At 43.9% G+C, this 25,008-nt stretch overlaps 1 protein-coding gene across 4 annotated transcripts in view; it reads left to right on the top strand.

Moving 5' to 3' along the window:
- P4HA1 (prolyl 4-hydroxylase subunit alpha 1) overlaps nt 1–25,008 on the top strand; it is a 635,357-nt gene that overhangs the window by 430,689 nt on the left and 179,660 nt on the right. For 2 of the 4 annotated variants that reach the window (XM_044056110.1, XM_044056111.1), the window contains exon 11: nt 7,041–7,094. In XM_044056110.1, coding sequence (XP_043912045.1) covers nt 7,041–7,094 — 54 coding nt within the window. Of the gene's footprint in view, nt 1–7,040; nt 7,095–7,162; nt 7,217–25,008 lie in introns of all 4 variants that reach the window. The other 2 variants (XM_044056113.1, XM_044056112.1) reach the window with 1 other exon arrangement.

Consider the following 25,008-nt stretch of genomic DNA (forward strand, 5'->3'; position numbering starts at 1 on the left):
TGCCCCAGTGGACCTTTTTTAGTGCTCATCAAAAAATAAGACATTTCAAAGGCATTTTTCTTGAGGGATGAAAGGGATGCAAGCTGGTCACAAAAGTACAACAGCAACCACATCAAAGGCCCTCAAGTGCCAGAGATCCAGATACCACCTATACATTTAGCCATTTCCTTCTAAAAGATCATATTTCCTCTGTAATGCTGTACATCTGATAACATGTTGTGTTTCTTATATTGTTTGAATTCATCTTTCTATTCTGTAATAACCCTTAAATACAAAGCCATTGATTGTTCAAAAAGTTGGTACAGACTAAATGTGGCATCTGTAATTAAAAGTCTGTGCTTTTCATTTTGACAAAAACGTACATATAATAGTGAATAAGAATATGCATACTAAATTCCCCTGTAAAAAAAAAATCTTCCATTCAGAAGCAAATTAATTATTTTTTATTCCTTCCCCCCCACCGGTTTCCCATATATTAATTGACAGGGAATAATGCCACCAATTGCATATTGTGAGGGGGTTTTCAGGTATTCTTTGATTATCTAATTTCTTCTCACCTTTGGTTAAACCAGTTAAAGGCTGGTTTACTTCATTGGCTTGTGCAAAAGGTTCAAAATTTCTTTTAGAAGGCAGATGCAGTATTACTAGCTGCAAAAGTAATTAGACTGTCAACTGGTAATGTTTATACCTTTACTTCTCTTACGATTTGTACCTGGTTGTCTTTAAACCATAAATGCAAATTTTTACCTGTAATAAATGCAGCTCAAACACTCTAAATACAAGCCAAAATGTAAACGTTCAGAGTATGGAGTATAATAATAAAGTTCAGAAAAACATTACTGCTTCTGTCAGAAAAGTATGTCCATGTGTCACTCATGTGAGTTGCAGAAACACGTACACACCAACAGCAGCACTATGCAGTAAAAGTAAACAAAAATAGTGAACGATACATTAAGCAGCGTTGTTGCCTCACAGCAAAAGGTTCTCCTGTTCGATTCTCGGCTTGGGTTGGGAGTGCCTTCTGTGTGGAGTCTGCATGTCCTCCCCACGGTTGAGTGGGCATTCGAAAGACATGCGTTGAATGGGTGTGCCTTCGTTAAAGTTTGGGCGTCGGTGCTGGCAACTTGGCACCATAAAAACCAACTGCTAATCATTAGCGGACCGGAGTTCCGCTGTGGCGACCCCTAACCGGGAAAAGCCGAAAGACAAACAAACATCAAGCAGAGGAACATTTCTGTACTTAAGACCAGTTCAGGAGTTAACACTTACAAAAATAGCAGGTGGCAGGGGTAATGAGGAGAATGTGTGGGCTTTCTATGAATCACAGGACTGCTAATTTCAGTGGAGTGCCCTGTGTGCATATTTGGGTCCAGGATCACTTTACAGGTCTCTGCTTCCAACTCCCACACTAGGTCTTCAAAGGAGGCAGTTGGAATTCCCCCAGGTTAGACAGCAATAACCAGTGGATTAAGCACAGGCCAGGGCTGCCTCCCAACCCACCCGTGACTTGACCTTAGTACATCTGTCATCACACCTAGATCCAAGCCAAAGGCCAGGAATAAAAAGACTGCTTCCAGCTTGTCACAGCCTAGACTTTTTTTGACTCCCCATGCGTACCAGCTGGATCCACTCAGACTGTCTGATAACCTCATAGAAATTGAGAGATCCAAGCAGCACAGTCCTGGTAGAATCCTTGCTACAGTATCATTTCCTGGAGAAAGAAAGAGGGACATTTCTTCCAAGGATTCCACTGCCTCCTATGACTCTCACAAGGATGAATCAGAATATGCTGACCAAATTTCTACTGGTTCATACACTGATTCAGTCTGAAAATCTTGCCTCAGCATCACCATCTACAGATTTTACTTTTGGGAAGACACTCTGTAAAAAGAGGGAGTACTACTTTGGAAAGTTCAGGACTACCCAGAGTCTAAGTAGGGGCGTAGAGAATTTTTAAAAATCCCTAAACATAAAACCTTGGCTCTTCCTTCAGTACTAGAGGTTGTGGATGAAGTCATACTTGATTCTTCCCTGCAGCCTGATTCCTAATGCTCCCAGGAATTCAGACTGTTTTTAAGGGACCTCAATTCCCATAAACAGCTGTTGTGGTTGATCCTGAGGTGGTATTTCAAGGTCCCAATAGAGCTGAGGGGAGCATCTCTAGGACCCGTTTGCCAAACGAGAAAGAAGGAAGGATCCTTGATAGATATGGCAGATAAGTATACACTTCTGCCACCGTGGTCATGAGAGCTCTCAGTGGCCAGTTTCATAAGGTTAAATTCCTGTAACCTCTTTTGGACCAAATGACAAAGAAAGAGGTGGAGGATAAAGCTGTCTAAAGAATTGTTTGATCTCTGCAGTTTGTACCAGGTTGTGAAACATACTTTGTATTGTGGTTTTCTTGCTTTATAAACATCAAGCAGGATGGCTGCCTGTTGGTCATTCATAGGCATGCTTTATTAAAGGAACAGCCTGTATCAGTTTATGTTAAGTTTGAACTCCTGGATGCACCTCTGGACAAGGAATTTATGTTTGAACCCAGTCCTTGAAGCCATTTTCAAAAAAACTGGAGGAAAAGGCTAAATTTCCACAGACTGCAAAAGACATTTTGCAAGTTTAGCAGGGATTCCCTCACCAAGCCTTGGCCCTTTCCTTCATCTCAACCCAAACAGAAAAGTAGGACTAGAAGGGACAGACAACAAAACATTTATATATATATATATATTTATATATTTTTTTTAATAAAGATGGCAAGCGTACCAAAGCAGTAGCCTTAATCGGTCCTGGCCCCAGCGGCCCAGCAGGGAGCAGCAATAACTCAGCAATGCACCTCCCTATTCCTTCACCCTCAACTCCCACCCCTTCTATACCTTGTCTCTTTCAATCCATCTTTCCCTGCTTCAAAACTAGGGGGAAGACTTTCCTTATTCTTAACAGAATGGGCAAACATTACTCGGGTCAAATAGGTCTTAAATATAATAAAATTAGGCTGAAAACTACTACTTGCCTCTCCCAAAACCAACACATATTTCTTCAGTTCCAGAAGGTCAGCTGCAGGAGGCTTTTAGTCAGATAGCTATGTTGCTAGCTCAGGCTGCTAGAACCAGTCCCTCAAAAAAAAAGGGGGGGCACAGAATATTACTCAGGACTGTTCCATGTTCCAAGAAAAGAAGGAACTTGGAAGTCTGTCTTAGATCTTTCAAGACTGAACATGTTCATGCTAGTTCCCAAGTTCAAGATGTTAACACTGTATACGCTTCTGCCCATGCTATCCCTTCAGGTGTTCATGGTCACTTGAGATCTAAAGATGTTTACCTCACATTCCCATTTTAAAAAGCTGACAGGAGGTGTCTGCACTTCAGAGCAGGTTTAAAGCACTATCCATTCTCTGCTGCACCCTTTGGCTTGTATACTGTACCCAGAATTTTTACACAGTGTGTGATCCCAGTAATTGCCTTCTGCAGGACAAAGGGCATTCAGATTTACCCCTATTGGGAAAATTGCTTGTTTCAGGCAAATTATGTCAAGGATTTTCATTGTTCTCTTCCGCAGCCCATGACTATTTTTTCAAAGCTGTGTTTCACTCTCAATTTAAAAAAGTCCAATCTGACTCCATCGTGCAAGTTAGTGTTCCTGCTAGTCACAAAAAACAAATGTCCTTTGTTAAGGAGGAAGAGGTTTTCCCTGCACTCCTTCCAGGCTCAGACAGCCTTCTTATCAAGGGAAATCCTGAGAGTTTTGGGTTGCATGACTACATGTATTCTGATGATTCCACTGGCAAAGTTACACATGAGAATGATTCTGAGGAACCTCAAGAATGTGTGATGCCTACACAGGCATTCCCTCAACCACAAGTTACAGCTCCTCTCTTTCTTAAAAAAAGTAGTTGAGTAGTGGATCCAAGCTTGCATTCTAAACATCGGGGATCACTTTTGAATTCAGCTGCAAAATAAGATCCTAACCACAGAAGCTTCATATCTTGCATGGGAAGATGGGAAGTGGCTTCTAAGTAGAGGGAAAACAGAACCAAGCCTTCTTAAAAACAAAAAAAAGAAATCACATAAACCAAAAAAATATGTTGGTGATCCTTAAATGCGTGTTGGCATGCAAGGAACTATGGAAACCAGGAGTTTTATTAGTGAAGAAAGGCAGCACCACAGCGATGTAGTACATGAACAAATGAGAAGGAACGCACTCCTACCCTCTGTGTTACTTGGCCAAGTAGCTGTGGGATACAGCTCAGTCCGTGAGACTACAACTGATAGCCTAGTACCCGCCAGTACACCTGATAGCCTAGTACCTGCCAGGGGAGAACAATTTTGTAGCTCTATTACCTGTTGTTACAGATACCCCTGAGCATATCAGAACTCATTCCACAAGGGCAGCTGCTACCAACACACCTTTTCTTAGTGGGGTTCCCACCAAAGAAATCATGGAAGCTGCCACCTAGGCTTATGTCCACTTTTTTCCAAGCACTGCAGATTTATGTATTTTCACAAAGACTAGGGTAGGATTTTCGTCTGCTGTTTTGCATTCTGGCTGCAGCATAATCTGTTAATAGGCACACACTTCCTTGCTTTGGGATTCCTTCTGTACTGTTATTTGATTTAACAATTTGACTGATGTTCATAGTGTTTCACTGATTAAAGTAATTAGGTCTTCGGCCATTTTAAGCATCTGTTTCTTTGGCATGGATGACTGTTCTGGAAAATGCTGTACTTGTTTCCTTGTCTTTAATGGTGTTTTTGACTTTGCCATGGCTGTTGTAGTGGACTTAATTGTAAGCTGTGAAGGTCTGAAAACACCCTCAGAAGCCGATGCCTGCTCAGCGGCTCCGGACCCATCTGAGCGAATAGTTGTTCGTTAATCCAATGTTCAGCTGCAGATCCATTTTGTTATGTAAATGTGCAGCGTAATAGTTTGACTGTCCTAGTTGATGTACTGTTTTAAAGGCTTCCTGTTTTAGGACCAGTTTTCCCTCCTGTCTGGACTGTTAAGCTGGGAAAGCTACTGTCTGTTTGCAATGCTTTGTACATCATGACTGGGACACTGCATTAGTTTAGTCAATGTCTTAAATGCTGGTGCTGGCTAGGTCAGTGTGTGCCATGTTAGTCTGACAAGAGGAAAAAGGCAAGCTTTTTTTTGTTTATTTTTTTCCCTTTTCTGTGAGTTTGTGCAGCCTCAGTATTTTAGTATAGTTCAGGAGAGTGGAGGATTGCCTCATTGCAAAAGTGATTTTTTATGTGTTTTAATACTCTGCGAGTGTGTGCTTTTAACTGAGAACCCCTTAGGTTTATAATTCTTTAGTTTCTCTTAATCGGTTGATTAAATGAGACAGGATTTATATGTGGTAAGTTTGCTAAAGTTCTGTTAAACATTTGCTTGGAGTTTATTTCATTGGTATAATTTGATAGCTCACATGAATGCAAGAACAGAACAGCTATTTAAAAACTAGCAGTTGTATTATCCTAAAGGAGATCTAGTCATTAAGGCTGTTTTTGTGTCTGTATGTGTTTTCCTTTGAAACTTGTTGATATCTCAAGCCTTTTTTACATCGTTGTGCTCGGGCATTTGCTGTCATTCATCCGTCTGTATGATACCCAAGTTAGTTGACTGTTTTTTGTGGCAGAGGATTTGGAAGCAGGGCCACTAACCAATGCTGTGAACAGGTAAAATGGGCAGCAGCAGAGGTACTGTTGAAAAATGCTTTTACAGAATATTCCTTCATGATTGATGACATTCCTTTGACGCGCAGTAATTATGATCACTCAAAAAATGCGGTTCTTTTGGCAAGTTAATTTATATAGTAACTTCCATATAGCAAGCCTGCAGGACTTAATCAGCCCTCGTTAGATGGAGTCTTTAATGTTTCCAAAACCAGCATTCATCAACATTTATCTTTTTAAAGAAGAAAAAAAGAGCTGAAATTGCAATTTTGACAAGAACAGGAATATTAGCAACACTTAATATGCATTGAAGTAGGACTATATGAATCGTATACGCTTTGGATGAAAAAAGATAGGGTGTTTGTCTTTTTATCCCCTCGTAGTCCAGCTATGGAAATCGGGCAGAGGTAATGTCATGTAAAGATCAGAAAATGAAAGAGTTCAGGAGGAAAAAAAACTTTGGAAGCTATTGTGTGCTTCACTATTAGTTTTCAACACATGAAAAACAAGAAAAGTAGTAAAATCAATGATGTCCCCAGGCCCCAGCAACACCATTTAACTTCCTGGGTGCATAACTCATTCTTCTTAAAATCTCCTTACCAATTTTCTGATTTGTCACCAGTCCATTTTCTTGTTTAAAAAAGCACCTGCTTGCTTTCCCCCCAGAAGTTCTTTGTGCCAGTTTACAGGTGTTTCACCTTGTAATCCCCTAGAGAGCCAGCTTAATAAAATACCTTGTACTGTTACAGTTGTATTCAGGAAGATTAAAAACATTTTGTGAACTTGACAGCAGATCATTTCAAGAAGGTTTCAGGTTCCCTTTCTGTTTAGCCTTTGTTCATATGATAGCCCTTTTGAGTAGAGGACTTTCATGGATATTATACTGACATAGTTTTAAGTCACTGGGTCACAGTTAATAAGAAAATGAAGTAGAAAAGCAAGAGCGTAACTTTCTTAACCTATTAAATTTAGGCTTTTTTCTTCATTGTCTTCAGAGCACATGATTCTAGCTCAAGAAGAATGTGGCTAAGACTGCGTTATCGTCCTCTAACAACACACTCCATAAAGGACATTTCTAAAAAGGTGACTGGGTGTCTGCACATTTCATACACTAAAGCTGATATCGGACTTAACTTTTACTGCAGCAGCGCTGCTTTGAATAGCTGTTCCTAACTACAACACAAGTATTATATGCATAGGAAACCTGTTTAGAATTGTTGCTTTAAGACACCAGATGCCATCTCCTCTTTCCCAAGACCAGCTAGCGTGTCTGATAAGGGTGTGTGTCCCAAGGTTAACGATGTTTTCTTGCTCTGTTCTAGGATGATTTGTCTTTTATGTCTTCAATGGATTTTTGCTTTTCCTTTTGTGTAGGTTGCCAATTATGGGGTGGGAGGCCAATATGAGCCTCACTTTGATTTCGGAAGGGTAAGTACATGTGCTTTCTCTGTTTATTTTTGTTCCCACAAATATTTGTTTCTGTTTCTCTCTTCCAGGTGGCAAATTATGGAGTGGGAGGCCAGTATGAACCCCACTTTGACTTTGCTCGGGCAAGTAAAGAGTTGTTTGGAAAAGAAAAAGAAACTAATCCATATTTATAGTTCATGTGCATATTGTGTGTCTCATAGATTTTGTCCATTCACTTAATCTTCTCATCAGAGTTATAGTTGAAGCCCTGGTAAGCAGCCAGCACAAGGTCACTAAATTATTTGAAACTCTTTTTTATTACAAAACAGCTGCCAGAAAATAATCTAGGCTTTAAAACCAGTTTTCCAGTTTAGCTGTATACCTTTTTTTGCACAGAGTAGATGGGAGTGGCACAACAGGGATACAGCAGTGTGATTTTAGAAACAGTGTGTTGAGGTCATGCAAACAGAGTTTAACAGTTGCCACTTGACACTGAGCACCAGTCAGCAAGACCTTCTTTATTTTTTCTTTATTTAATTTTATTTATTATGTTAACTGGGTAAGTAAGCAAGTTTATGGTCATTTTTCAGATATGGTTAGGGACACAAGTAAAGGTAAATAACAGTATATGGTCAGTTTAGTGCAGCTAATCAACCAGCATGTTTTGGGGAAATGGGAGGAAACCAAAGTACCTGGCAGTAAGCTGTGCAGAGGGCGGAAGAACCTGAGACATGCTAGTGCTATTTTATCTGTCAAACATTCTTGCACAGTGCTTTGTTATAGTGGGGGTGCAGATTGCAGGATATATATCTTATGTCTTTCAGGATATTACTGCACATATATGTAAATGAATTTAAGAAAAATGGTGCGTACATGTGTTTGTGTGTGTATGTGCATGCATTTGTGTGTTTACATGCATGGATGTGTGTGCATATATCTAATGTCCTTCTAGTCTCATGTTGCAGTATTCCAAACCCTTGGGTTTTCCTCTGCTGCTACTCAAACATCCAGCCAGTATACAAAATCTTCTAGTCACTGCAGGGTACGTGGGACGTCTGACATTGGCTAAGGGAATGTGGGCTGTAAAAGTGATGTCTTCACGTACCAAACCTCAGAACTTCTCTGCCACCAGTCGAACGTCAGCTGTTCCTGCCATTCCAGTGTCGGATTGTTTTTTCTAAGATAAGTACCCTGTTGGGGCATTTTTGTTCTTCTGGGTCACTGCATGGCTGTGTGGGTTCATGTCATCCAGGAAGGGAAATGTAGATGTCCTTCAAGGATGCATCTGCAGTCCTTACAAATGGGTAGTCCTGTCGTCAGGCAGCCCTTCGGTCGGCCGGATTCCAAAGTCTGGGTCTGGCTTCGGCTGGTGTCGCACTTCACCCGATGTCATAGCTGCAGTTTTTCGGGTATAAAGGCATCAGCCGACACCATCTTCCTCAGTCTTTCTTGCCACGTGGCGCCCGAAGCAGAAGCTGTTCGCAAGTGCCGGTCGGTCAGAACCAGAGATTTCATACCGAATACTACTTCGAAGACTTCTAAAAAGCTAAGTACCCCATTGGGGACTCTTTCTTGCCTCAGCCGATGTCAGAAAAAGTGAATAACTGTTTAACTTGTGGGAAACAAATACCTCATGAAGATTTCCACTCTTACTGCTTACCTTGTTTAGGCCCAGACCACGACGTAGCAGCTTGTCTAGCCTGTGCTTCTTTTAACCGACGGACGCTTAGACGTCGGTCAGAATTTGCAGAACAGTTTTTTGGCTCTGAATTTGCTTATATCATGCCGTCGGACCCTCCAACTTCACAAATTACCAAAAACCGCAGGGAAAAGGACCGACACTCGCGGTCCGCGGTTTCGGCCGAAACCGTGGTTAAGCCAACCACGAGTGTCTCGGTTTCGGCTGAAACCGAGCAAGCGGTTCTTCCCCCGGCCGAAAACATGCCTTCTACCGAGGCCTCTTCTAGCCTGGTGGAATCGGCTTCTGAAATCCAACCTTCTTTTGCGGTTTCTCAGGAATTATCAGACACTATTCCCTTGGATATTTCAACCCCTGCACGTGGAGCTACTAGGCCTCCTGCAGCCATGTCTATTAAGGCCTTTGCCAGGGCTAAAGCAGCTAAAGCTTCAAAAACGGTGCCTGTTAAACCCCCCTCTCACAGGCCCAGCACCAGTTCCCATATGCTTTCTTTGGCTGAGGATCTCATTTCTTTAATTCGTGGCTCCCAGCCTCATCCAGACAGGGCCTCTCATCCACCTCCAGAGAAGAGGCCTAGAGCAGAGCCCCTGAACCAGTATCCACAGATGACTCCTCTGATGACTCAGAACATACAGACCCTCCTGAGGCTCCTTATTCCCCTTACGAAGACTCTGATGCTGAAGAGTCCATTCCTTCAGCCTCTCCACCTGAGGAATTTTCCTTTGGGGAAACCTTGCATGCTATGAGGGAACAATTTCAGTGGCAGGGCCAAGATTTCTCAGACTCCAGAAAAAGGCTTAGAACCTTTCTACATTTGCCACAGCATAGGCCTTTAGCTATACCTCCAGTTCTTTCTGTTATAGATGATGCATTTAATGATGCTTGCACTGCTCCTGATTCATTACCTCCGGCCCCTGCTAAGCCCGATAGGTTCTACAGGGTCCCGGACACTCATCACCATTTATACAAGGCTCCTTTTGCAGATCCAGAGACTATCTCCCAGGGTCCTAAAGCTGTAGCTACTACATCTGCTAAAAAAACCCTCCCCTCTGAAAGGGAATCCAGATCCTTAGAGAGATGGGGTAAAAAAGTTTACACTTCTGCTACTTTGTCAGCTAGAGCTTTGAACTGCCAATTCCATATGATTCAATATCAAGAGTTTATGCTTGACCAGTTAACTAAAAAGCTGTCCTCTGAAGAGTCTCTAGATAAAAAATATGTTCAGGAAATGGTACATAACATACAGCAGGTTAGTAACCATTCTTTAAAATGTGGCTATGATGCACTGGAGGCTTCCTTTAGATCAGCCATGACCGGCACAGTTATCCGGAGACATGCATGGTTGAAAGAGCAGGCATTACCAGACCATGTCAAATCTAAGCTTTTGGATGCACCCATGGACAAGGTCAATTTATTTGGTTCCCCTGCACAGCAGGTACTAAAGAAGATGGAAGAGAAGGCTAAATCTGTACAAACAGTGAAAGATTTCTTACAGGTTCAACCTCCAAGGTTTAGCAGGAACTGGCCCTCCAAAAATTGGTCCTTTCCAGACTCCTCTAAGACACAGAGAGGCAGGAATAGGCATTCAAGAGGCAGAAACCAATCCAGGGGTGCCTACAGGGGACGCCAGTGGCAAGGTAACAACCAGCGAGGCACGGACGCAGCCACCACCACTACAACACCACAATCACAGTGACTTGGATGTGGCACCGCCTACCAGGGAACAACTGGAAGCACCCTTAGGCGGAAAGCTAACCTTATTTTCAAAGAACTGGCATTGCATCACAAGGGAAAAATTGGTTTTGCAAACTATAGACCAAGGTTACAGGTTCCATTTCCATACTCTACCAGGAAAGAGAGGAATGCCAAACCTACCACCTACTCAAAGGGCAGAAGCTCTAAAGCAAATATCTCAATTATTAAGAATGAGAGCTGTGGAAAAGGTACCATCTATGGAGCAAGGAAAGGGATTTTACTCCAGACTCTTCCTGGTACCAAGAAAAGAGAACAAATGGAGGCCTATTCTCGACCTGTCCGCTTTAAACACATTCCTCATTGTTCCAAAATTCAAAATGCTGACCCTACAGCAGCTTCTTCTCATGCTGGGCAAGGAGTCTTGGCTGGTAACTCTAGATCTCAAGGAGGCATACCTGCACGTCCCCATATGACCAATTTGCAGAAGATACCTCAGATTTCTTGCAGGATCAGAGCATTACCAATTCTCAGCATTGCCCTTTGGCTTATCTACTGTGCCCAGAGTGTTCACGAAATGCCTGGCATCAGTAATTGCTCATTGCAGACTTCAGGGGATCCAAATTTATCCCTACCTGGACGACTGCCTGATTCAAGCGGACAACAAAAGCAAACTAACAGAAGACTTACAAAGAGTCATTTACCTACTGCAAGCCCTGGGATATACAGTCAATATAAAAAAGTCAAGGCTGATTCCATCCCAAAGAATAACTTTTCTGGGTGCAGAGCTGGACACATCAAAACAAATGGCATTCCTAACTGCAGAAAAGCAAGAGCAACTACCTCTCTACTTCTTGGCATTAACAAAGCAGAAATATCTAACTGCAAGAAAAGTACTGCAAGCCCTAGGCTTCATGGCATCCTGCATAATTCTGGTCCCTCATGCCAGACTGCATATGAGAAAGCTACAGTGGTACCTAAAGAATTTGTGGTCCCAACACAAGCACAGCCTAGAAACCAAAATTCCAATAATCCCATGCCTGAAACAAGAGTTCCTATGGTGGGCTCAGGCCTGTCAATCAAACAAAGGATTGCCCTTCTGCAACAGTCAACCAAGCCAAACCATCACGACAGATGCCTCAGACCTCGGTTGGGGCACACATGCTGGACAAGTGCATACAAGGCTTATGGACTCAAGACCAGCTGCGCCTGCACATAAATCTAAAGGAAATGCTGGCAGTAAAATTGGCAATCCAGTCATTCAGACCATTTCTCCAAGAAGGTCAGTTGATAAGGACAGACAACACCACAGTTATGTGGTACATCAACAAACAGGGAGGCACACATTCATATCCTCTATGCCGGCTGGCACTGGACCTATGGGATGTGGCTCTGAGCTACAACATTCAGTTACAAGCAATTTTTGTACCGGGAAAAGAAAACATTCTGGCAGACATTTTAAGCAGAACTACCACAGATGCCCACGAATGGATGCTGCATCCGACATCTTCAAAGCCATCACAAGAGAATGGGGATTACCACAAATAGACTTATTTGCATCCCCACTCAATCACCAGCTAAAGAAATTCTGCACAAGGACGTACCACCCACTTGCTTGGAAGGTGGACTCCCTATCTTTCAGTTGGAAAAACCTGACAGCTTATGCATTCCCACCACTTCCTTTGATGCACAAGGTGCTTTTGAAGATCAAAGAGGATCGTCCAAGGATCATTCTGATAGCTCCAGACTGGCCAAGACAACATTGGTACCCATTGCTGAGGAGCATGTCTCGGGAACAAATATGGACACTGCCCCTGACCCCATTGCTGTTAACACAGAACAACTACAACATCCTGCATCCAAACCTGAAAACTCTGCAGCTAACTGCCTGGAACATTACATAAGGTCAATTAACCCAGATTTATCCCAAAGGGTTAAAGGCATAATCCTTGAGGCTCGTAGACCTTCAACAAGAAAGAATTATGCAGCAAAATGGAAAAGATATCTCATCTGGAGTACTGCAAAAGGAGAAGATGTGGCGCTAGTAAACATAGCCAACATCCTGGAGTACTTGGCGGAGCTCTTCCATACAGGCCTGTCCTATTCCTCCATCAAGATACATGCATCAGCTATTTCAGCACAATACAGCTTGGATTCTCCTGTCTTCTCGCATCCTCTGCTCAGACAGTTTCTGAGGGGAATTAAAAATGTAAAACCTCCCAGGAAACCTCCATTGCCAGCATGGGACTTGAACTTTGTGCTAGAAAAACTGACTCTACCTCCTTTCGAGCCAGCAGCTACAGCAGACTTGCAATACTTATCCTGGAAGACTGCCTTCCTGCTGGCAATAACTTCAGCAAGAAGGGTCTCTGAACTACAGGCATTAATGGCAGTACAACCCTTCCTGATATTCCATCAAGATAGAGTGTCCATGAGAACAAATCCAACATTTATGCCTAAGGTGGTATCCAGAGTCTCTTTAAATCAGGCTATCCACCTTCCTACATTCTTCCCCAATCCACAGAACAGGGAGAACAGCTCTTACATACCTTGGATGTACACAGGCAATTACGCTACTACCTGGACAGGACAAAAACAATAGAAAACTGACCAGCTTCTGGTAGCTTATGCAACAGGAAAAGAAGGAAAACCAATTTCTAAACAGACAATCTCCAAATGGATAGGAAATTGCATTAGATTTTGTTACTCCTACCATGGAAAGAAAACTCCAGAGAACATCAGACCTCACTCCACAAGGGCCACAGCCACTACCACAGCTTTCTTACGAGGAGTGGCTACCAAGGACATTATAGAGGCTGCTACTTGGACCTCCGTGCATACATTTGCCAAGCATTATAACTTACCTCTGTACTCTAGATCCCGTGCTGGTTTTGCCACTGCTGTTTTGCAAGGGATCCTAACTACACCATAATATCTTCTCATTTCCTCCTCCCCTAGTTTAGCTATGGTATTCTACCCATTTGTAAGGACTGCAGATGCATCCTTGAAGGACATAGTACAGTTTTGTACCTACCATAAATGTAGATGTCCGAGAGGAATGCATCTGCAGTCAGGATTACCCACCCTCCTTCCCCTCTGAGGTACTCCTAGGGTATTTGCCAATCTTCAGCTAGCATGGGGGGGATCTATTATGGTGTATTTGTTTGTATATATGTACATACATGCTTATTTTGTGTGTTTGCTCTCTACTATTTGGAAACTATGACATTTATCCAAATTTAGCCATCCAAGAGGGCACCTGGCATCTGGGGCAAGAAACACTGAGGAAAATGGCGTCGGCTGATGCCTTTATACCCGAAAAACTGCCGCAGTGACGTCGGGTGAAGTGCGACACCAGCCGAAGCCAGACCCAGACTTTGGAGTCCGGCCGACCGAAGGGCTGCCAGACGACAGGACAACCCATTTGTAAGGACTGCAGATGCATTCCTCTCGGACATCTACATTTATGGTAGGTACAAAACTGTACTTTTTTGCTACACCCACCATGGAAAACCAGTTCCTGCTAGCATTAGGCCCCACTCCACCAGGGCAGCAGCTACATCTACAGCCTTCCTCAGGGGGGTGCCTACCAAGGATATTCTGGAAGCTTCAACTTGGAGTTCAGTACACCTTCACCAAACACTATCACTTACCACTTTACTCTAAGACTAGAGCTGGCTTCGCCACTGCAGTTCTGCAGGGCCTTTTAGCCTCCTCTAACCCTGTTTGACTCCACCTTCCATCCTTAGCTTTGGGATTTTACCCAAGTGTGATGACTGCAGCAGGGTAACACGATGAACATAGTACAGTTTTGTACCTACCATAAATGTAGATGTTCGAGTGTATACCCTGCTGCAGTCCAGGTTACCCTCCCTCCATCCCCTGTGACCTAACTAAAACCTTTCAATACCTTACAATCTGATACAACCTTTGTGGTGTATTTGCTTATAGCTGGAGGGATGTTTTGTTTGTGCTACACTTTTATTTTTGGTACTATCTACTGACCACCTTTTGGGGGGGGCACCTGACATCTGGGGCAAGAAAAACTGAAGAAAATGGCGTTGGATGCCTCTTATATACCCCTAGCACACTGACGTCAGGGAGGAAGCGACAGCAACTGATGCCGGACCAAGACTTTGGAATTCGGGCCGACTGCGGGACCGCCTGACGACAGGATAACCCAAGTGTGATGACTGCAGCAGGGTATACACTCAAACATCTACATTTATGGTAGGTACAAAACTGTACTTTCTCTGCCTTACCCTTTGGACTTTCTACAGCAACAAGGGTCTTCACCAAGTGCCTGGCACCAGTGATTGCCTTCTGCAGGACTTAAGGAATACAAATTTTCCCTTACCTGGACAATCTACTGATCCAGGCAGACTGTTCAAAACCCCTGCAGCACCATCTACAAACAATAATATCAGTCCTGCAAGCACTGGGTTTCAAGATAACCTACCCCAAGTCCAACCTGAGCCCATCTCAGGACCCAAATATTCCTGGGGTGCAAGATAAGGATGGATGACATGAGGGCCTTTCTGCCACCTCAAAAGGTGGAGTACTTAAGGCAGTACCCCTTCTCTGTCCTTCAAGTCACAGCCTTGACTGCCATGCAGTACCTCAGACTCCTGGGTCATATGGCATTGACTATCCCCATGCTGCCATTGGCAAGGCTCCATATGAGGAAGTTACAGTGGTACCTAAGATCTGTATGGACACAGCACTCACACCCCTTAGAGTACAAAATTCCCTTCCTTCCTTGTCTCGGGAAGGAAATTCTGTGGTGGTTGAATCAAGTGACCTTCAACGCAGGACTCGCATTACAGGCTCCCTTGCCAGTACAAGAGATATACACAGATACCTCAGATCTGGGATGTGGAGCAGCCATGGGTTCCCTAAGAGTCCAGGGCACTTGGTCAGACTTCATCAGACAGGAACATATCAGTATCAGGGAGATAAGAGCAATTCTTCTGACCCTAAAGGCCTTCCAGCATACGCTGAAGCAGGGCCCCGTAAATTTGTTCATGGACAACACTACATTTCTGTGGTATGTGAACAAGCAGGGGGATCAAAATCCTATTTGCTTTGCAGACTAGCTCTCCAAGTCTCGAGCTTGCCACACATCATGGCGTCACTCTGCAGGCAGTGTATATCTCTTCAGATCAGAACACCCAGGCAGACACTTTGAGCAGGTTCATATCACAGTTCCACAAATGGATGCTCTACACGGATATTTTCTTGGAACTAGTCCACAAATAGGGTACACCTCAGATGCATCTGTTTGCCTCCCCTCTGAACAGACAACTTCCATCCCTTTGTACTAGGCTACCCAGGCACCAGACAAGGGCAACAGACGCCTTCTCAATCTCTTGGAAGGGGATGTTTCTATATGCATTCCCCCCTTCCAGAAAGTCCTACTAAAAATCCAGCAGGACAAACCAAAAATCTTGTTGGTGACTCCTTTTTGGCCAAAACAGCACAGATTCCCCCTCCTTCTGCATTTAGCTAGGGGCAGTCACCACAAGTTACCTCAGAGTGGACCATCTCACACAAGACCAGGTATCCCTAATCCATACCACCTACAGTCTCTGAACTTTACCCTGTGGGTGATAGAATTCTGATCCCTTACAGACACCTTTGCAATGTGGATATGCTTACAGTCCTGCAGGAGGCCAGGAAACCTAACACTAGGAGATCTTACTTGTCTAAGTGGAAGATATTCTCCGTATGGTGTCTACAAAGTCTGTTGGACCCTTTTCATAGTGATGTTCCCTTGGTACTGTCATACCTGTGTGAACTCTTGCAGACCGGGTTGGCATACTTCTCTGTTAAAGCCTACCTTGCTGCTATTTCTGCTTGTCTGCCTCTGGATCCCCCTTTGGCATCTTGCCTGCCTGCAAAGTTATTCCTAAAAGGAGTGCTGCATCTCCACCCCCCCACCCCCCAGGAAACCCGTCCCACCTCCATGGGACCTGAACTATGTTTTAGAGAAGCTCCTGGTGGCTCCTTTTGAACCAACCTCTAAGGCTTCTTTGAAACACTGCACTTGGAAGACAATACTCCTGGTAGCATTGACATCAGCCAGAAGAGTGTAAGAGCTACAGGCCCTCATGGCTATTTCCCCTTTCCTCATCTTCCACAAGGACAGAACAACTCTTAGGACCAACCCTTTCCTTTATGCCCAAAGTGGTCAATGAGTTATCCTTAAACCAAACTATTCACCTCCCCACTTTCTTTCCTCATCCTCAGAATGACAGTGAAAGAGTCTTGCATTCCCTTGATGTGCACAGACAGCGTAGGTTTTTCCCTTGACAAGACTAAGTCTATCAGAAAATCAGACCAGTTGTTTGTCTCCTTTCACCCCAGGGCTCTGGGGAAAGCAGTGACTAAACAGACCTTTTCTGTCTGGATTTCCAGGACAAATTCTTTCTGCTATGCATACCATGGAAAATCCTTAGGATCTAAGGTTAAAGCCCACTCCACTAGGGCTGTGGCTTCTTCTGGGGCTTTCTTTAAAGGACTTCACACTGCCTCCATTTTGGAGGCAGCTACATGGACTTCTGTTCACACCTTTACCAAACATTATAGATTTGACCACATTTCTAAGTTCAGGGCTGGATTTGCTAGGGTAATCCTTCATGGATTCCTAGAAAATAGTTCCAAACCTCCACCCTCTTCTTCCCTTTGAGCTTTGGTACTCACCCAAGGGTTTGGAATACTGCAACACGAGAATAGAAGGCCATAGAATAGTGTAAAACCTTACTATAGCCATAGATGTCCTTCCCTTCTATGTTGCAGTATTCCTTCCTTCCCCCTTCTTCCATTAAACTGCCCCTTCTTGGATGGCACTGGACTCGTACATTATCCTGCGACTGGAGTCCGACTGGGGCGCTCAGTTCTGAGGCTTGGTACATACAAATGTCACCTTTATGGCCCATATTCCCTTATCCAATGTCAGATGTCCCACGTACCCTGCAGCGACTAGAAACTTTTGTATACTTGCCAGATGTTCTGGTAGTAAGAGAGGAAAACTCAAGGGCTTGGAATTCTGCAACATGGAAGAGAAGGACAGCTATGGTTATGGTAAGATTTTGCACAACTATTCTTTCTCGTTGTAGTGTTTTTGTTTTGGCAAGAAAAAAAAGGAAGTTATGCTCAGTAATTAAAATGAGGGGTCCGTATATGTTTTGGGTGTGGGATTAATGCAAAAGAAAAAATCCAGTCATACCTGAAAAATTATGATAACAGCAATGGCACCCAATAAAGAATAATTTGGTTTTACCCATCCTGGAAGGAGCAGTTCAGATGGTGATCCATGTAGCTATAGAAGAACCAGAGGATGCCCTTTTCTGATTACATATGCTTCAAATTTCCCAGTGTCTGGTTTTCTTAAGGGCCTAGCGCAATTACAGAAATTATAAAATCTGCCAATTTTTCATTCCAAAACCTTTTGGACCAGACTTTCCTCCTTAAGTATTTACTCAGAGATCTAGCAGTTGAAACACTTTGCGCAAAGCAAGATGATGGAACCGTCGGCTTTGGATGTCATGCTTGCACTCATAAAGAAGATTAAGAAAACAAGGCCTGAATCTTCAGCTGCCCAGTCTGTTTTGGATATTCCGTGAGATGCTGCAGGAGTCTGCAATTTGTCTGACTCTTTTCCGATGCATGGATGGTTCTCATGAGTACAATGCCAGTGGACCTCCAGAAAAGCTAAGGAAGCTCATCAGTGTGAAAGAAATAAAGGCCTGTATTCAATTCCTTCAGGTGTTCTCCCACCTCTGAAAACCATACCCCCTCACGATTTTCCCAGACAACACCATAGTCATGATACATCAAAACAGGGGAAACCAATTCCTACCAGGTGTGTGCAGCCTATCCCCGCTGGCATGGGACTATGCAGTAAAAGCAGATTTGTTTCTGAAGGTTGCTTACATTATTCCAGAAGACCATTGTCTTGCAGACTCACTAAGCAGGTCCATGAAAGAGCCTCACGAATGGATGCTGAACATGGAGGTCTTCTTGTAAATAGTCCAAAGATGAGATATTCCTCATACAGATCGGTTTGCTTTTTCCCCAAAACAGGACCCCTTGCCTCCAGTTGCAAAGAACGGATGCCATGCCATCCTCCTTAGTGGTGGGGAGCACCTCTATGCCCCCCCAAATCCTAAAGGTTCTTCTGAAGATCCAAAGGGGCAAACTCTTGTTAGTGATTCTCTTCTGGCTCAGGCAGAATTTGTTCCCCTCATCTCAACCTAGCCTGGGGCCATAACTACAAATTACCTCCCAAAGTGGACTTGCACAGAAAAAGGACTCCATGATATACTCCAACCTGCAGGCTCTCAATCTGGATTTTTGGGTGATAGAATCTTGATCCCTTTCAGATATCAGTATTTGGAGGACATGCTCCAGGAGGTTATAAAACTTAACATTAAAAAGTCTTAAATCGCTAAGTAGAAAAGATTTTCCATCTGGTGCTTCAAGAAGAGTAAGGACCCCTCCTGTTGTGTGAGTTACTAAAAAGCGGACTACCCTATTCCTTCATTAAGGCAGACTCATCTGCTATTTCTATCTGCATACCTTTAATCCCTCCTTTGCTTTCCAGATTTAAGGTCAAACAGTTTTTAAAAGGGAATTCTTCACTTGAACCCTCCTTGGAGGGCTGTTCTGCCTCCCTGGGATCTGATCTTTGTTTGGAAATACTTACACTGCCACCTTTTGAATCAGCATCCTCTACCTCATTAAAATTCTGTACCTGGAAAATGGTTTAGTTTTGCTGGTTGATCTTACCTTTGCAAGATGAGTTGCAAGCCCTAATTGTCATTCCTGCCTTTTCTCCCTTAAATGTAGGGTTTCTTTAAGGGCTGCCCCCTGTTTTATGCTGAAAATAGTAAATGAACGGTCAATCAGCTAGATCATCCATTTGCTTAACTTCTTTCCTAACCCTTAGACGAGGGGTGAAAGACTCCTCCATTCTCTGGATGTGCACAGACAGCCAAAATTCTTCTTGGACAAGACAAAAGCTTTCAGGGAAAAGTGGTCTGCTCTTTATCTCCTTCTAGGAGGGTTATTTGGATAATCCTTCCTTCAGGCAGACCATCTCCAACTGGATCTTTAAATCCATCTCCTTCTGTTACTTTTTCTGTGGCAAGTCCCTGTTTGTACCCATGAAGGCCCATTCCACCAGAACAGTCTCCTCATCTGGAGCCTTCAAGCGCTTTGACTCCAGATCTGTTTTGGAGATGACCACCTTATCATCCATTCATGGTTTTACTGGACACTTCAGAGTGGATGCATTCTCTAGATCTAATACCTCCTTTGCTATTACTGTCCTGCTAGGATTTGAAGGCTGCTTTCCTGTCTCCAACCTGTCCACCCTTAACAACCTCTAGCTTTGGGAATCACCCATCAGTATTGGATTACTGCAACAGAGGTATACGGAAGGACGTAGTACAGTTATGTAAGAACTCGCCATAGTAGTTGAAGTCCTGTTGATCACTGTTGCATTATTAGATCCATCTGACTATCCCCCTTTTCTGTCATCTGTATTATTCATATAACTTGTGGACCAAGGGGGAGGGCAGTTACTTTCCCTCTTCTTGTTTCAGTTGGTTCTTATTTGTACTTCAGCTCCTCCAGGGTCTCCTGGCTCTAGACAGTCTGAGGATCTTACGCTCTTACATCCACTTATATACCCACACCCATGAGCTGAGGTCATACACCAGACGTATGGTGTGTCGGGAAGGTTTTAGCTTTGATATGCCAGCCGGATGTCAGTTTACCTCAGGCAGGGTAACCCATCAGTATTGGAATACTGCAACAGTGACCAGTATGACATCTACTGGTATTAAGTTCTTACACAACTATGCTTTAGCCTTACATAATGTCAAAGTTTTGATGTTGCTGGTACTAGTCTTGCGTGATGTGGGTCCCCTTATGTGAATACGTTCCTTGATGTTCTTCGTGTTTCACTGTTGCAGTCATTACATTTGGGTAATTTGCTGGCAGGTTGCCCTCAGTCGGCCTGAATTCCAAAGTCTTGGGTCCTGCGTCGGTTGCTGTCTCCTCTTCCATGACGTCAGGTCGTCAGGGGTATAAAGCATGCAGCCGACGCCATTTTCTTTAGTCTTTCTTGCCGCGCGGTGCCTGAAGCAGAAACATTTCGCAAGTGCCGGTCGGCTGACTACTGAAATATTCGAGTTTGAGTTTCAGAACCGAAGTCTTCACTAAAGCTAAGTACCCAGTTGGGGAAACTTTTTTCTTGCTTTTTACCGATGTCGGAAAAAGTTAATAATTGTATTACTTGTGGGAAGCAAATAACTCATAAGGATTTCCATTTATACTGTATTCCTTGCCTAGGCCCTGATCACAATGGGCCTGGCTGTTGGTTTTGTGCTAGATTTAACCAACGCACTATTAAGCATCGGTATATTTTTGCATCAAAGTATTTAACTACCCAGAAATGTCGTCGGATAGCAATCCGACTACCGGAGTACATAAAATACGCAAAGAAAAGGACAGAGAATGCCAGTCGAGATCCAAAACCGACGACAAAGCTTCTCCAAAGCCAGTTGCCGGTTCGCCGGTACTCAGTGAGGCACTTTCACAGCCCCTAATGCCCGCTACCTTCGAGTCGCAGGCCTCTACCGACACCCATGTGGAGTCTGGCATGCCACAAGATACTCAAGGTATTGGACCGACGGATGTATCTCCCTCGGATAGGTCCGGAGCCGCTGAGCAGGCACCGGCTTCTGAGGGTGTATTCAGACCTCAACATTTGTATATCAAACCGACGACAGCTGCAAAACTGAAGACAAAAGCAACTTCTAAAACTAAAAAAACAACACATGAGCCATGTGTACAGGCCCCTATGCCTAAAAAACAGATGATCAAAATGGCTGAAGACCTTATTACCTTGATCAGGGGTACCTATCCCCCTCCAGATAAGAGGCCTAGGCAAGACACTGATTATGAATCTTCAGATCAGGTTTCTATTTCTTCTGATTCTTCTTCTGATCAGGAATTATCTATGCCTCCCTATGAGGATTCTGATGCTGAGGAGTCTATTCCATCTGCATCTCCTCCTGAGGATTATTCATTTGGAGAAACTTTGCATACTTTGAGGGAGCATTTTCACTGGGAGAGTCAAGACTTCTCAGAATCAAAAAAGAGGCTCAGGGATTTCCTTCTTCTCCCTCAGCACAAACCTTTAGCCATTCTCCCTGTTTTAGACATTGTGGATGATGTGTTTTCAGAGTCAGGCTTGACCCCTGACTCCTTACCTCCGGCTCCCAGTAAGCCTGACCGATATTACAGGGTCCCTGACTCACATACATTTTTATTTAGAAACCCTGCTGCTGATCCTGAAACTATTTCACAGGGCCAAAAGGGAGTTAAGGCCTCAACAGCAAAAAATCCTACCCCCTCTGACAGAGATTCAAGGGCACTGGACAGATGGGGAAAAAAGGTTTATACATCTGCAACCTTGGCAATCAGGGCCTTAAACTGTCAATTTCATATGCTTAAGTACCAACATGTTATGGGACTGCTGAAACAAAAAATTATGTTGATTTCAGAATGTGCAGAAAATAAAGAATTGCAGGAATTATTGCATGCAGCTGAACAAGTTGGAAAGCATAATTTGCAATGTGGTTTTGATTCTTTAGAGTCTTCCTGCAGGGCCGCAGTTACTGGATCTGTTTTTAGGAGGCATGCCTGCTAAAAGGAACAAATTTTGCCTGATCATGTTAAAGCTAAATTGTTAGATGCACCTTTACAGCATGATTCTCTGTTTGGTATTAAGGCAGAAGAGGTTTTAAAGAAAATGGAAGACAAAGCTAAGTCTATGCAAACTGTTAAAGACTTCTTACAAGTGCAGCCACCAGGATTCTGTAGACACTGGCCTACAAAAAATTGGTCCTTTCCTGTGTCAGACCGAGCTCAAAGGGGCAAATCCAGACGCCCTAAAGATTCCAGATACCAGGTGCAAGACTCATATAGGTCAAAGCAATGGGGCACATCCACCTCCAAATCTGGAGGAGATAAAGCGCAAACCTACAGAAAGCAATCCCAATGACTTCCCTCTGCCTACACCAAGTACTTATCTTTTGGCAGCACCCATAGGGGGAAAATTCGCACTTTTTGCTCAAAATTGGCAGTTAATAACTCAGGACAAGTGGGTACTAAACATCGTATCACAGGAGATACTGATTCCATTTCCACACTCTGCCAATGGCAAATGGTTGGCCAGATCTGCCAAAAAATCAATGGGCAGAGGCACAGAAACAGGTTATGTCATTCATGGATATGAGGGCCATTCAGACAGTACCAGAACAGGAAAAAGGACAAGGTTTTTACTCAAGACTGTTCTTGGTACCCAGAAAGGACAAGGCCTGGCGGCCAATGCTGGATTTATCGATTTTCAACACATACCTGGACATTCCAAAATTCAAAATGCTGACTTTGCAGCAGCTTCTGCCCATGCTGCCCAAGAATGCTTGGCTGGTGACTTTAGACCTAAAAGAGGCATACCTGTATGTACCAATAAGACAGTCATGCAGAAGATGCCTCAGATTCAAGGCTGGCTTAATACATTTCCAATTCTCTGCACTGCCATTTGGCTTATCTACTGCGCCCAGGGTCTTTACAAAGTGCCTGGCACCAGTAATTGCATTTTGCAGGCAAAGAAGTATACAAATATATCCTTACTTGGGCGACTGTCTCATTCAAGCAGAGAACAAGGACACTCTTCTTCGACACCTAGCATTTGAGAAAAGGCTTCTAACATGCCTAGGGTACACAATAAACGAAAAGAAATCACAACTGATCCCCTCTCAAAAGATAACATTCCTGGGTGCAAGCTTGAATACAACTGCCCAGATGGCTTACCTCACGCCAGACAAACAAAGGCAACTGACTACTTACTTCAAACTGATGGCAACAAAAGCCCAGTCTTCTGCAAGACAAATTCTGCAGGCTCTGGGCTTCATGGCATCCTGCATCCTACTAATTCCATATGCAAGACTGCATATGAGGAAACTTCAATGGTACCTAAAAGGTTTATGGAGTCAACATTCACACAGTCTGGAAACAATGATTCCTCTCATTCCCTGCCTGCAACAGGAGTTTCTATGGTGGGCAAAGGCCTGTAACCAAAACATGGGACGGCCCTTCACTCTACCCTCTGCCAGCCAAACCTTAACAACAGACGCATCAGATTATGCCTGGGGGGGCCCACATGGCAGGAAGATGCATTCAGGGCATATGGACACCAAAACAAATGCATCTACTTATCAACCAGAAAGAGATGCTAGCTGTTCAAAATGCCCTAACAGCCTTCAAGGACTTACTTCATCCAGGACAACTACTTATAAAGATGGACAACACCACAGTCATGTGGTATATAAACAAGCAAGGGGCACACACTCATACCCCATGTTCTTCGTTCCCCATTGCTGCAGTCCTTACTATTGGGTGTAGTCCGCTGTCCAGTCGGCCCGAATACCAGAGTATAAGGCTGACGTCGGTCAGGGCGCATTAGACTGACGTCAGTACGTCAGGGTACTAATGCGCATGACCGACGTCATATCCTCAGTCTTTTTTGCCGCGTGGTCCGATGCAGAAGCAGTTTTGCGAGTGCAGGTTGGCGTTCTGAAATATTTCCGAAACCGGAGTTTCAGACCGAAGCAGAGTTGGCTAAGTACCGCTGGGGAACATTTTGTTTTTTCTTGCCTCAGTATTTAACCGGATGTCAGAAAAAGTGAATAACTGTATTTCTTGTGGGAAACAGATACCTCATAGGGATTACCATACCTTGTGTATACCTTGTTTAGGGCCTGAGCACGACGTTGTTGGTTGCCGCTCTTGTGCTAGGTTTAACAAACGCACTATTAAGAGGAGGTTAGACTGTGCCAGGTTAGTGTTTGGGAAGCGTTGCAATTATAAAATGCCGTTGGATGCTCCGACGCCCGCTTCGTCCAAGAAGCGCAAGGACAAAACGGCGAAGCCTAGGGTTGATGAACCGGCAGTCCCGGACGTTGGTTCTTTAGAAGGCTCAGTGGAGCCAGAGGTTTTGCCAGGAGTTTCCATGGAGTCTCAGGCAGAAACTTTACGGTTACAGGATGTGCCTTCTCAGGAGGTAGGCCAGGCTGAGGGGGCTTCTCAGGTATCTGTTCTTCCCTCTCTTTCCAAGGTAGTTAGAGCCTCTCCTTCTGTTGCCAAAACTTCTTTGAGAGGTAGGCCAAGTTCAGCTTCAGTGGGGGCTTCTCCTAACATTTCGGGCTCTGTACCTAAGAAACATATGCTTAAAATGGCAGAAGATTTGATTACTATGATTAGAGGTTCTATGCCCCCTCCTGATAAGAGGCCTAGGGTGGAACCGGAGTTTGATAGTTTTGAACAGTGTTCAGAGGCTTCTGAGTCTTCATGAAGATTTGCAGGAGTTTCCTACTTATTCTGATTCTGATGTGGATGATTCCACTCCTACAGCTTCTCCTCCTGAGGATTTCTCATTTTCAGAGACTCTGCATTCCATGAGGGAGCACT

The sequence above is a fragment of the Protopterus annectens genome, chromosome 14.part0 (genome assembly GCF_019279795.1).
Source record: "Protopterus annectens isolate FY-2018-M chromosome 14.part0, PAN1.0, whole genome shotgun sequence".
NCBI lineage: Eukaryota > Metazoa > Chordata > Ceratodontiformes > Protopteridae > Protopterus > Protopterus annectens.